General features: G+C 55.9%; 1 protein-coding gene across 9 annotated transcripts in view; it reads left to right on the top strand.

Annotated features, from left to right (window-relative positions):
- SLC39A11 (solute carrier family 39 member 11) overlaps positions 1-12,665 on the top strand; it is a 299,781-nt gene that overhangs the window by 235,397 nt on the left and 51,719 nt on the right. For all 9 annotated transcript variants that reach the window (XM_016143613.2, XM_036223070.1, XM_016143617.2 and 6 more), the window contains one exon: positions 10,152-10,221. In XM_016143613.2, the coding sequence (XP_015999099.1) occupies positions 10,152-10,221 (70 nt within the window). The remainder of the gene's footprint in view (positions 1-10,151; positions 10,222-12,665) is intronic.

Here is a 12,665-nt window from a genome sequence, read left to right as displayed (position 1 = left end):
GGGGGGCAGTGGAGGTTAGTGGAAAGGTAATGTGCCTGAAATCGGAGCCTCTGGACTGGCACCTTGACCTCCCAATGCACTTGCTGAGTGCTTCATTCAACAGCGTATCAGATCGGGCAGTGTGCTGCTGGGGACCCCCGTGTCCCCAGCATGCCTGCACTTTTCACCCCCCAGCCTAGCCCACCTACAAAGTGACCCCCACGAAGATCAAGGGTTGGGGGTGATATTTGGAAGCCAAAGGGAACAGAGCAGTGCACCCCTCTGCTGCGCTCTCTCCTTTCTGTGAGTCTGAGTTTCTGAGACCCCACTATCTGTCTCCGAAATCCCCAAAAGGTCAGCCACTATGACAGCCCCTCACTGGGCCATGGGGAACTTTCAGGGGCAGATGCCCGGCGAGGCTCAGGGAGAGACCAGAAGACAGAGGACAGAGTCGTGTGGAGAACGCCGTGGTTGGTGGCCCTGGGCCTCCCCGTTGGGCCCTAACTTCAGAGCGTAAGGCACAAAAGCACCAAGCCCGAAGGAAATCAGGCACTGGATCCAAAAGAAATCGAATAAACCTTGACCAAGGTAAACGGGAGAGGACAAGACGGGCAGAGGCCAGGGACGCAGCCGAGGCATAAGCAGTTTGCCTCGGGGCTCCCGGGCGGCAGGCGTGAGAACAGAGCCGGGTGTCGGGCGCGAACTGGGTCTGCCTCACGGGGCAGGGCGCTGACCAGCAGCTCCTGGCCCTAGAAAATTCCACTAAGCTCCAATTCAAAACCTTCTTCCTCCGTGCAGCTCCGGCCGTCCCACGTTCAAGTGCCGTTCCCTTGGTCAGGACACTCATTTCAACATGTCCCCAGTTCTAAGCGAACGCCTTGGCACGGAGTTGGCATTCAGTAAGTCCTCGAGGGTTGAATCAGTGAGTAAGACACATGGATGAGTGAGTTTCCTTTTATTCAAAGTTAAGAAAGCTCTTAATTATTTTGAATTCTCCCAGACAGTATTTCTCAAAACGAGCCCCAGAAAACACAGGTTCTGCAAGATGTTAGCAGGTGTCTAATCTAATAAAAGGGCGATGTTGTCAGGCACATTTGGAAAACAAAATTGCACAGGTTTCTCTACTGCGGGGAGTTCTCTGAGCCCTTAAAATGTGAAAGTGGGTTCTGACTCTTCAAGAAAAGGCTCTTCAAGGTTTCCACAGCACAGTAGGCTGGACTATCTGAAATTGCTGTTTTATAGTTTAAAAAAAAAAAAGACAGTTTAAATAGCAGTAATTGCAGATGCTTCAACTGAATATTTGACTACTGAACTCTACAATTGTAACTGGCACTTCATGAAGCTCCATTTGGAAAACGTTGATCTAGGACCTTGGTTTCCCTTTTGGAGGGAAGGAAGGAGATGGGAGGAAGGTGTGGGAGGAGGAAGAGGAGGAGGAGGATCTAAATCACATCGAAAGCTGTCTCCCAGTGTACATCCTCTCCTTGGAAATTCAGGCGTGATTGTCCCTGCCCCTGGCACACGACAGCCACCTGAAAACCGCGATCGAGCAAGAGAACCCCTAGAAATACCAAGCGCTTAACTGTCCGAGGTCAAGGCCTTTCCCTCATCCCAAGCAGGCAGCCGTCTAGCTGGGCCCCAAAAGTCAGAAGAGCCGCCGACAGCAGTAGTAAGCGTGAGTGGCCTCCAGTCAGATGCAGGCGGCTGGGGAGTCCCGGGTGTTTTGGTTGTCTGGCTCTAGTTGAAGAAGGGGTCGTGTTTGAGGGGCCGAGGGGAAGGTTGCAGGGGGTCTGAGGAGATGACACCCCACTCCTTTAGGGGGAACCCTATCACAACCGCATACCCATGACTCCTGGGCCCTCACAGAAGGCCGGGCTTTGCCGACCCCTTGTCTCTGGAATGCCCTTGACCCCCTAAGACTCAGTCCTCACCTGCCGTCCACACCCACCCATAACTCGCCCCAGGATGGAGCTGGGCCCAGTGAACAGCGGACCCCTGTGCAGGGGTTTGCTCTGATCCTTGGTTTTACTTTCTGGGGTTTTGGTCAATGCGATCATCAGTTGGTCTAAAAATATTAACTGGAAAATTACAGAAATAAACAAGTCAGAAGTTTTAACTTGCCCGCTGTTCTGAGTTGTGTGAAGAAATCTCGCTCTTTCTCGCTCCGTCTTGCTCCATCCCGCCCAGAACATGGACCAACCCTTTGTCCAGCGAATCCACTCCGTGTGTACTGCCTGCCCATCAGTCACTCAGCAGCCCCTGGCCCCTCAGCAGCCCCTGGCCCCTCCGCGACCCGCCTTCAGCCTCCCCCGTGGGAGAATCCGGAGCACACTGCTCCGGCGAAGGACCTGCTCCTCCCCCGCGGGAGTCCCTTCCCCGGGCCCCGCCGCCTCTTCCTCACACGGCTGCCCTGGCACCTGCCACGTTGGCACCTGTTTCCCAGCACCCCGTCCTGACTCAACCTATAAAAAAACCCGCGCACTGTAGAGTGCATGCCCCAGCTGAAGTCCACCAGAGTAAGCAAAATAGAACGTCACGTGACCCAAACCCCGCCCCAGTCCTAGGGCCCCTGCTCGGAACTGGCCCCCACGCTATGCCCACACAGCCACCTCCTCCCGACCGGTCTCCCTACCTCCCTTCTTTCCCCAAATTCCTGCTTTCCTGGTATTTCAACATTGTTCTTAAGATCTCTCTAAACATTGTGAGCAGAGAGAGAAGTTTCCATTTTATGTCTCTGGAAGAATATTATAGATTATGAGCCACTTAAAGAGAGGAGCCGTGTCTCACGCATCTCATGTCCTGCACAGGGTCCAGCACCTAATGGTTATTCCATAAATATTCCCGGAGTGGGGGTGCCCACGTGGGTGTTCTTGCTGGCACCGACTCCATCCCCAGCTCTTGGGATCCTACGCAAGAAAGGAGGTAGACGGTCAACCAGACAAAGGAGTCAGCGTGCTGTGCCTTGAGGTGGGAGGCGCGCACGGCTGAACACCGTTGTGCGTGTGTGTGACTTCGAGAACGTTGCCTGGCCATTTCGACCCTGCTCTGCCCATTTTACCTATCTGTAAAGTACAAATAGCAACCTTAATTTGGCAAGGATTAAATTAGATCATAAACCTATAGTGCCTAGGACAGAGTTTGACTGAAATAGTGAGTCTTTTGGTTGCAAATTGCAGAGCGAGAACTCACAAAGGTCTAGGGAAAACACGACGTAGCGAAAGGATGTCCTCACATCTCGTCCCCACAGAAAGGACAGGGGCGCGGCTGGGCTTCAGGCTCGCGGGATAAGTGGAGCGTAGATCCGGACGCTTTCCTTTCTCCGCCACCGTTTCTCTTCGCATGCCTGCTACGTTCTCTCCTCCTGTAGACCAGCTTCTGCGAGACTTGGAATCAGGAGAGTGACATCTGACCTTTCCATCCTGTGGCTGCCTGGCCCGCTTCTCCTCGCTTGGTTAAAAATCCCCGGCTCTGCTCGGGCCCACTGGGCCAGGTACTCGGTCAGCCGTGGCCGGGAGGATGGGTTCACGAATCGAGGCCGTGGCCACACCTGGGCATCACTGAACTGAGACGTAGCGGTCAGGCGGTCATTTTCTTCCCCTGTTAACCTTCCTGGGAAATGCTCCTGCCCCCGATCAGAACAGTGTCCCCCCAACCCCCACTTATATCCGTGCACTGTGGACTACACCTGCCATCAGTGTAGCAAAACATAACGGTGATCTGAGACATTAAAGTCTGTTTCTCGCCTGCTTTCCGGAAGGACTCCGGTGGGCGTCGAGTATGGGGAGTGAGACATGAACCTGTATCTTAGGTTATTCGTCACCCTAAAAGAACCGCCAGAGTTGGATCTTATTCAAATGTCCTCCAAGGGGGTTAAAAAAAATCCTTCCCTCCCAATTTTGTTAGGCTCCCAATTCCACTCGAGTTACAAAACTGTGGATAGGCCCCTCCACGCCCCTGAAGGGTCCCCAGTTCAGGCACGTCCAGGCTTTAGTGACACGCCACGCGAAGCGTGTGGGCAGGTACAGCCAGGTGAGGAGCCAGGGCGGCTGGCCACCGGGCACCTCTCTTCCTTGAGCAGGGCAGGTCCTTCCTCGCAGGTGCGGGGGCCGCGGGGCGGGATGATGGCTAGTGCAGGTCTGTCGTTCCCGCAGAGTTCATTCAGAACCGGCAAAGTGGTGGGGCGGGGGGGGGGGGGGGGGGGGGGGGGGGGGGGGAGAGGGGCGGGGGACGCCTGCACGTCACCGCCAGGGAGCCGCCCACACACCCCCTGCTCACCTTCGCCTGGCCCCGCCTCCCCAGCCTTTTGATGGAGAAGAGCGCCTTGTTCACGAAGCCACGAGAAGCCGAGAAGCCAGGTGGTGGCTGCGCCTGCGCGCCTGCGTGTGCACGCGCTCACAGCTGCAGGCGGCTGGGCTGGGCGGGGCGGCACCTCCGCCTGAATCCCCCCACGACTTCCTAACAGAGTGGGGATGGAGCCATGGGATGGGAGGGGGGCAGCTCAGGGCCCTTCTCCCTCCTGGGACTTTCTCCCACCTTAGAGCACTCCCCCCGCCCCCCCCCCAAAAAAAACGAGGCTCCGGCAGACAGAGCCCTGTGAATGGTGGGTGCGCACGCCCAGTGCGCAGCCTGGAGGTGGGTGGTCGGGGCAGCACTTAGCAGGCCTGCAGCCCCCGATTCTCAGAGCCCCCTTGCCACCTATCACAGGACGTGCCCGCGTGGGGACTCACGGTTCCATGCAGGCCACGCTCGTGATTGTCTGATGTCCATCATCCTGCCTCCTAGTGTTTGCAAGAGCTTCTTGGGGTGCGAGTGCTTCCTAAACCCCCAAAGGGATTTGCACCCGACAGGACTTCCAGAATATCATCTTGAATTTGTCCAATCCGAGCACCAAGACGCTTCCCCGCCTGCCGGGGCCCTTGGAAGTGGGGGAAGCAGCTCAGCGGTCAGATGATTGGACGGGGCTTGGGGTGCAGGCCACGGTGCCTGTCGGGCGCCCCCTGCCGGTCTGATCGGACCCTGTACCTGCAAGGCAGTCGTTTTTATGGAGGGCAAACCCAGGCCGCAGGCGCGAGTCTGGTCCTGAAGCAGGGCAGGCTCGTGGCTCTGGGCAGCTCCGCGTTCTCTGTGGGAGCGAAGACATCTGAGCTTCTTCTGGTTGTAAAAGACGAATCGCCGAAGGCAAATTGAAACTGACTCTTGGATGCGGGTGTTTAACGAGATGCCCTCCCCTGCCGTTAATCTGACCTCATCCATGCCAGCGGGGAGGTGCCCCCTGCACTGTCCGCTGGGCTTGGGCTCCACTTGAAGGAGGCAGCAGTGACTGGACGTGGCGCATTTCTGGGTCCATCCTCGTGTAAGCGGAGCCCAACTGGACACAGTAAAATCCACCAGGAAAGCACGCCTGCAAACAGGGGTAGGGACGTGGTTATTTTAATTAGGGACTCGCATTAGAGAATCTGCAATTATTAATATCTCTTAAGAAACCCTAAGACCTGGCTTTATTGATATTGATAAGAATTTGAGTTGAATTTAACTCTTCTGGAGCATCTCTATTTTTTCATCTTTCCCAACACCTAACTTTACTCAGTATGAATAGCAGAGTTAGTAATCCATGTTAGGGAAGCATGTCAAACTGCTTTTTCAAGAAAATAACCCAAAATTGCTAATTCCCATCCTTAACAGGGATGTCGTCAGGCTGCAGCAGGGTTCCGTGGCAGATACCTGGCTAGCTGGACCAATGTTTTATTTAATGAACGTGTGATAGAATCTTCCTGGTTCCCTTCCCGCTAGACACCTGAGGCCGAAGACAGATGGGAGAAGCGTGTCGGGGGCCAGTCTCCCCAGAAGGCTCAGCCACACGGCGGGGTCGGAGTGGGGATAAAGACATCACACCTGCTCTGTGCTACATCTACGCCAGAGAGTGTGACCATCCTGTCGGCCGAAGGCCAGGGAACCCATACCGTAGTGTGGGTCACGTACCTGGCATGTCACACGTCTCCCGGCTCAGTGGCAGTGGCCAGGTAGGCAGGTGCAGGGGGCAGAAATCAAGCCTGAAAATGAAGAGTTTTTTTGGGGGAGGGGGCGAATGTTTGTGTCCCCTCCCTTCCCTGAAATCCTAACCCCAAGGTGATGGTGTCAGGAGGTGAGGCCCTTGGAGATGACCACGTCACGAGGGTGAAGCCCTCCGAATGGGATTAGCGCCCTAATAAAAGAGGCACCAAGGGAGCTCCCAGCCCCCTTTGGTCATGTGAGGACCTAGGGAGGTGCCGGCTCTGAACCAGGGAGCAGCTTCTCACCAGACACTGAATCTGCCGGCAACTTGACTTCCCAGCCTTCAGAACTGTGGGAAAGAAATTTCTGTTGTGCTCGGCCAGGGCCAGTTTTTTCCCCAGGGGGCCTGAGACAGCGTCTGGAGACATTTCTGCTTGGCACAACTGGGGATGGATGGCGTTATTGGCATCTAGTGGGTAAAAAGCATGAGACACTGCTCAGTATCCTGCTCTGTCGAGGCCAGCCTCCGACAGCAGATGCCGGTAGTGAGGAAGCCTCATCCGGGAAGCAGAGCACGGTTTTCCTTTCGTTTTTAGGAGACCCTCCGATAATACACCAGGATTTTAGCCCCGGTCCTCTTTAGTTTCCCCAGTGGAGAGATGGAGAATCAGGAGGGATGGGGAGAGGCAGACACACCCGCCTTCCAGCTGCGGGAGGAGACTGGGCTGGGCCAGCTCGGCTCTCGCGCTTACTGTCAAGTTCGTCCCCAGGACGGCGCCTGGCCCTGCGTTCCGCTGGACTTCTCACGTAGGTTCCCGGCTGCTTTCCCTCTTTGTACCTGAGTTAACGGCAGTGGCAGTGGCTCACTAATGCTATTCCAGTCACTTTGGGTCTTGCCATCATTACCTTCCTAATCTGTGCTCTTGGAGGAACACCTGGGGTGTAAGCGCCAGCTGGCATTTTTCCTCTGCTCCTTTTCCAGCCAGCGGGTTCTTTCTGCCATCTGTGGATCTTCAGCGTCGGCCTTAATTCTCTTATTTATGCTCCTTCCCATGTGTGTGATCTGTCTTGGTTTCTCATTAGTTTAGCTCTGAGGGGTTTTTTTTCCCCACCTTCAGACGGGGTGGCAATTACATTCTTTTTTGGCATTACCTCTTTTTCCTCTTCTCCTTTCTGAATCAGCTGAGCCTCGGCTGCCTCCCTGGGCAGCCAGCCTGTGCGCTGGGGGCAGCGGGCTGTGGTTCCCATCCTGGGGGCAGCAGGCAAGCAAGGAGATGCCGAGCTACAGGGCGGGGCCGAGAGACAATGCCTTCATTCTGTCCAGGCTGCTTCAGGAAGCAGATTCAGATGCCAGCTGTAGCTGCCTGTACGTGGGAGAAAGCCACAGCCCAGGTCGGCAGACTGGGGTAGGGGGAAAAGGGGAGACTGGGGGTCAAGGCCGGGCCCTGTCCCTCCACACTGGGCAGACCCTTTCTCTCCTCCCCAACCCCCGCCCCCCCAGAGCTGTTGTGAGGGTTTGCTTAAGTCGAAGTGTTGGGGCTGCACGCTAAATAAATAGAAAGGGTTAGTTAGCTAATTATTACAGGTCCTGTTGCTCTAGGCTGCACTATCATTTACATGAAAATGACTCATTAGAGCGAAATCTTTAACCAAAGAACCTAACAGATGTTGTTTATGGTTTAGCAAAGCAAATTTTTTCAAAGGGAGGGATTTGTCCCCCTCTCTTCAGGAAACACCCCTTAGTCCCCCCTCCTAGCTTTGAAAACTCTCCCCAGCGGGCCAGGAGACCTTGCGCTGGAAACCCGGCGTGGAGTGGGTCACGGTCCCGGCAGCGTGGGTTCAGAGCCAGCTTGAGAACAGCGGGTCGGTGAACAGCGGAGCCCCGGAAGGCAGCAGGTGGCCAGATGAGGCATCCCAGATGTCCTCCGGCTTCCTGCTCTCCTGACTGTGGGCGTGGGCAGCTCCTGAGATTCCGGGGCTGCCTCCTCCCGCGTACAGAGGACATCCGAGACTCGCAGACTCGTGGCCCGCAGCTCGTCCCGAAATCCAGCTCTCGCCAGCCTCCGGCGCCTCACCTGGGACACCTGCCTGCCCGCTTTTCCCCGAAACTCGTCAGATGCATCCGGCAAACCCGAAAATGTTGAGCTTGTATCCAGACTCTTCCCCGGGGCTGTGGCTTCCACCCAGGGAGGGCATTTCTGGAAGAGAAGAAGAACCGGCTGCGGAGAAGGAAGGGCCTAGACCTCAGCATCGGAGGCCACCCGGGCGCCCAGCCCAGCCTCCCGCCACCTTTCCTCTCTCATCCGCAGAGCGGAGGCGATGGTCGCTACCCTATATTGCATGTAAGCCTTTTAGCCCAGGGCCTGGCATTCAAAAGAGGAAGACCGCAGAGAGACAGAGATCTTGAATACAAGGCCTCGTTTGGGACCTGGAGTCATCTAAGAAGAAAGACTTGCTGGATGAAGAGTCAGGCTTGATGAAGAATCCAAGCAAATAACGATAGAGATAAAATGTTAAAGCCTCGCTTTTAAAAATCTCCGGTTGCTCTGACAGGCACCATGGTCTTCCTCGGTGGTCTCCCATCCGAGTACTAACCAGGCCTGACCCTGCTTAGCTTCCGAGATTGAACGAGATTGGGCACGTTCAGGGCAGCATGGCCATAGTTGACCAAGAGCTTTTTGAGGGAGTGCTTCAAGGGCTTCTCTGCAGCCCGCTGTGGTGTGGGACATGCGTGCTGGGAGGCCGGCCCCAGAGCCTCAACGCTGCTGCTGCCGGTTGTGGAAAGACCCGCCCTCTAAGCCCTGGCTTCTGAGTCTGGCAGTGGCCCAAGCACCATGGCAGATGATCTCTGGGGTGTCCTTTCACCCCTAAAGTCCTAGGACTCTGTGTCCCACGGTTAGTCATGATGAGAAATATGGGAAGGTATTTGGTGGGGCACCAGAATCCCAAATTCTCAACCAGCAGCCCCCGGCGGCCACAGTCACCCCAGAAGATCCCCCAGGAGATGGAAGGAAGCGCGAAGGGAACGCTTTATGCCTTGGCGAGGTCTTCAGGTGAACCAGCCTGGATCATGGCCGAGCTCCTCCCCCTTAACACAGGACAAGCCCAAGTGGCCCTCTGGTCCCTGGGTGCCTCCTGGAGTCATTATTACAATCCCGGTGTCCTTGGCCCACTCTAAATGGGACATAAAGATGAAAAAGAGGCATTTCAAAGAGAGTGAATCCCGAAAGAAGATAAGAACATCAGATTTTCCCCTCTTCCCGCTAAACAGCAGAGGCTCCTCCTGGCCCCTAAGCACTTGGTCTTGATTCCGACCAGTACCGCTAACTCTGTTTCCTGTTTGGAGGGAGGCTGGATCTCCCCATGGACCATGGAGTGGCTTACCATGACTCCTCTACCCCACTGGTCCCAGGCCACGGGAGCGGGTCCTTTTTGTCCCATAGCCTCTACCTCTCCATCAGACACTTGTAGACTGGCATTGTGCTTCCACGTTCGGTCACATAGTCAGGGTGCTGGTGGACTTAGCAAGCTCACGAGTCCCGCTGGAGAGGACTCAGAGAATCGTCTTGTCCATCCCCAAGCTTCAAGCTGGACCATAGCCACACCATCTCGGGGTAGACCGTGACAGCCTACTGTCTGAAGGTGGCTCATCAAATGTCTGTGGTGACATCATTGGGCCACCAATCAACCTGGGACTTCTTGTGAGAACTAATAAAACCCTATGTGTTTAGGTCGGGGATCATCAAACTCTTTCTGTAAATAGCTGGATAGTTACTATTTCAGGTTTTCGGGCCATGCGGTCTCTCTCACAGCTACCCATCTCTATGATGTAGCCCCAAACCAGCCACGGACAATTTGTCAACACGTGAGCGTGGCTGTGTGCCAATAAAACTATTCTTGTGCATGGTAAACTTAGGTAATTTTCATGTGCCATGAAATGTTATTCTTTCTGTGATTCTTAAAGCTATGTAAAAGTTGTTCTTAGCTTGTAGGCCACAGGAAGATAAGCAGTGGGCCGGATTTGGCCCCCTAGGGTCATCGTCTGCCGACCCCTGGTTTAAGCTCCTACCTTGTGATGTTTTTGTGATTGGCAGCCTGATGCAGTTTTACCTAACACGGTGGTGATGAAGCTTACTGGAAAACGATCCCTAACCTCTCCTACTTTTTTATGTCTGTTTCAGAGGGTCTCGCTGTTGGAGTCGGGTTCGGGGCGGTGGAGAAGACAGCGTCGGCCACCTTTGAGAGTGCCAGGTAGGAACACTGAGCTCCCTGGAATTCGGCACTGCACCCAGCTGCTCTCTAGAAGCACCTGCTACCTGGACGAGCTGGGCGGGGGCAGGGCGGAGGCCAGGGGAAGCTCATCCTCTAAGAAGCAGGCTGATGCCACATTTTTCCGAATGTGCTATGTTGTGGATAATGCGCTTTGAAAACACAATGTGGATGTAATTGCCTGTTGTTCTCTAAACCCTTTGTGTATATAAAGACTAAAGGCGGGGAAAAAAACCCCAAAAAACCTGTAAAAAAGGCAGCCACCGCCGCTCCCAACTGCCCCCTCCTTTTCGAAGCCCCCCCCCTTTCCCCACGCGGGCCGCCCCCCACCCCGCAGGTTCTTCCGTGGGCGGCTCCCCTACGGCCCCTTCCCCCTTCCGAAGACCCCGCCTGGGACACGCTCTGCGGGGCGTCCCTGCTCCCGAGGCGTCCCGTCCACTCCCACAGCGTTATTTTCCGTCCGTTTTCTGGCGGTGCCCGCTCTGATCGTGAGCCTAGACTTTTCTCCTGAACTCACGCCTTCGGATCTGGCTACCTTCCAGACGGCTCCGCCCCGGGGCCCCTCGCGCTCAGCGCTTCTGAGCTTCTGACGTTGAGCTGGTCGTCTCCCTCTGCGCGTGCGCAAACCTGCCCTCCCAGGTTCCCCGCCGCCACCTGGCCCCCAGGTGGTCAAGTCGCACTCGCCGTCATCCTCATCGCCCATTGGCAGTCTCAGGACTTGTCAGTTCTTCCTCTCGTCTACCTCCGCTGAGTTAAACGGAGCCCAGGGAACGCTACGAGCTTGGGAGGGCCGAGGGGGCGCGTCCTTTAGGCATCGTGGAGATGAGTTCTGCCCGGTCCACCTGTGCCCACAGAGCCGCGCATGCTCCGGCCTCCAGGCTGAAGGGCAGCAGGGCCAAGCCTTCCATCCGAGGGCCGCAGACTCGGATGGCGCCAGGGGTCTCGGGGCAGCACAGATGAGTGGGGACAGTCAGGTGGACACGGCTGGGAACAGCGAGGGCAGAGGTGAACTTGGAATAGACAGCGCGTGGACTCTCCGAAGCCCTTGGGCTGGCCGGTTCTGGTCGGGATTTTTCCTGTTCTCACCTTCTTATTCCCGCCTGTCAGGCTCCCAACGTACTTCTGTGTTTGAACCCCAGCGTCCTCCGTTAACGTGACGCCTATTGTGAAAATCGAATGAGACAGTAGATGGGGAGGGGCCCGTAGAGCATAAGAAACGTCGCCCAAAAAGCCGAGGGCTAATTCTAAGTCGTGCGGCCCAGCGGACCGCTCTCCCGGCGCCAGGCGCGGGGTGGGCGTTCGGCCCTTTGTCCCTCGGCCATTTTGATCTCGGCTTTGTTTAGCCCACTAGAAACTTCAGAGTCAGACAGTATCCAGGGGCCTGAGGACCCCGGAAGGGCTGACCCCAGAAGCGTTCAAAGGCCAGGTCCTCCCAGAGCAGGTCCCCTCCCGGAGGAGAATGTCACTTACTACCAAAGGTCCGTGCCTGTCAAGTGACGGCCCTGCCCCAGGCTTCACGCTCCCAGGCCAGGCTTTCTGTCTGGTGGCACCGCATCTCCCGTGACATCAAGATGTCAACTCCGATGTCCCTCTAGTCTGACACCTGCACTTTCTGCCAATCTTTATAAATATTTCTGAAGAAAGTAGAGCACGAACCTCTCCAGTCCAGCCCCTCCCTTCCCTCATCCAAGCAGAGTCTCCCCGAGTCACACAAACCCTCGCCAGGACCCTGGAACGTGGACCGGGCAGGGGCAGCGCACCTCAGCACTCCCAGCCTCACAGAACCCTCTGCCCACCCAGGGTCCCCGGGGGATTTTCACGCCGCCACGCTCCGCCCCCTGTGACAGGCTGCGGGGCAGAGCTCCTCAGGCGGTGCCACCGTCAGCACCGTGTTCAGAGTACCCTGGGCTGGGGTCACCGGTGTGCAGGCCACAGAGGGGAGAGCTGTCTCTCGGGCAGACTCTGTCCTTCACCCATGTTCCTCGCTTGTAAATCCGCATGCGGTTAGTGTATGGCTGGCGTTCGTCCTCTCTGAAGGCCCGCGACCTTACTCTGGGCTGGTAACAGGCAGAACTGCCCCGGGCAGGGCTTGGTGGCTTTCTCTGCCTTTAGCTCAAGCTACAGACTGGGTTTAGTGGGAGGATGGGGACCGGAGGGCAGGAGAAAGGGAAGAAGGCAGGGAAGGAAGGAAGAAGGGGAAAAGAAAGAAAAAGAAAAAGACAGACTAATTGCTGGGTGGAGGGGCACACAAACACAGTCATCAGATGATTAAACACATTTTGTTTTAACTAGAGAGAGGTTTCGCTTTTCAAACATTCCAGTTCTGTGTGATTAGCAAGTGGCACGCCTCAAACATGAGGTTAAAAATAAAGGAATGAGAAAAAATGCAAGCCGAACGCCGATCGAAAGAAGAAAGCGGGTGTTCC

This window comes from Rousettus aegyptiacus, unplaced genomic scaffold (assembly GCF_014176215.1).
Source record: "Rousettus aegyptiacus isolate mRouAeg1 unplaced genomic scaffold, mRouAeg1.p scaffold_m13_p_6, whole genome shotgun sequence".
Taxonomy (NCBI): Eukaryota; Metazoa; Chordata; class Mammalia; order Chiroptera; family Pteropodidae; genus Rousettus; species Rousettus aegyptiacus.
This window is presented reverse-complemented; position numbering and strand designations above follow the sequence as displayed.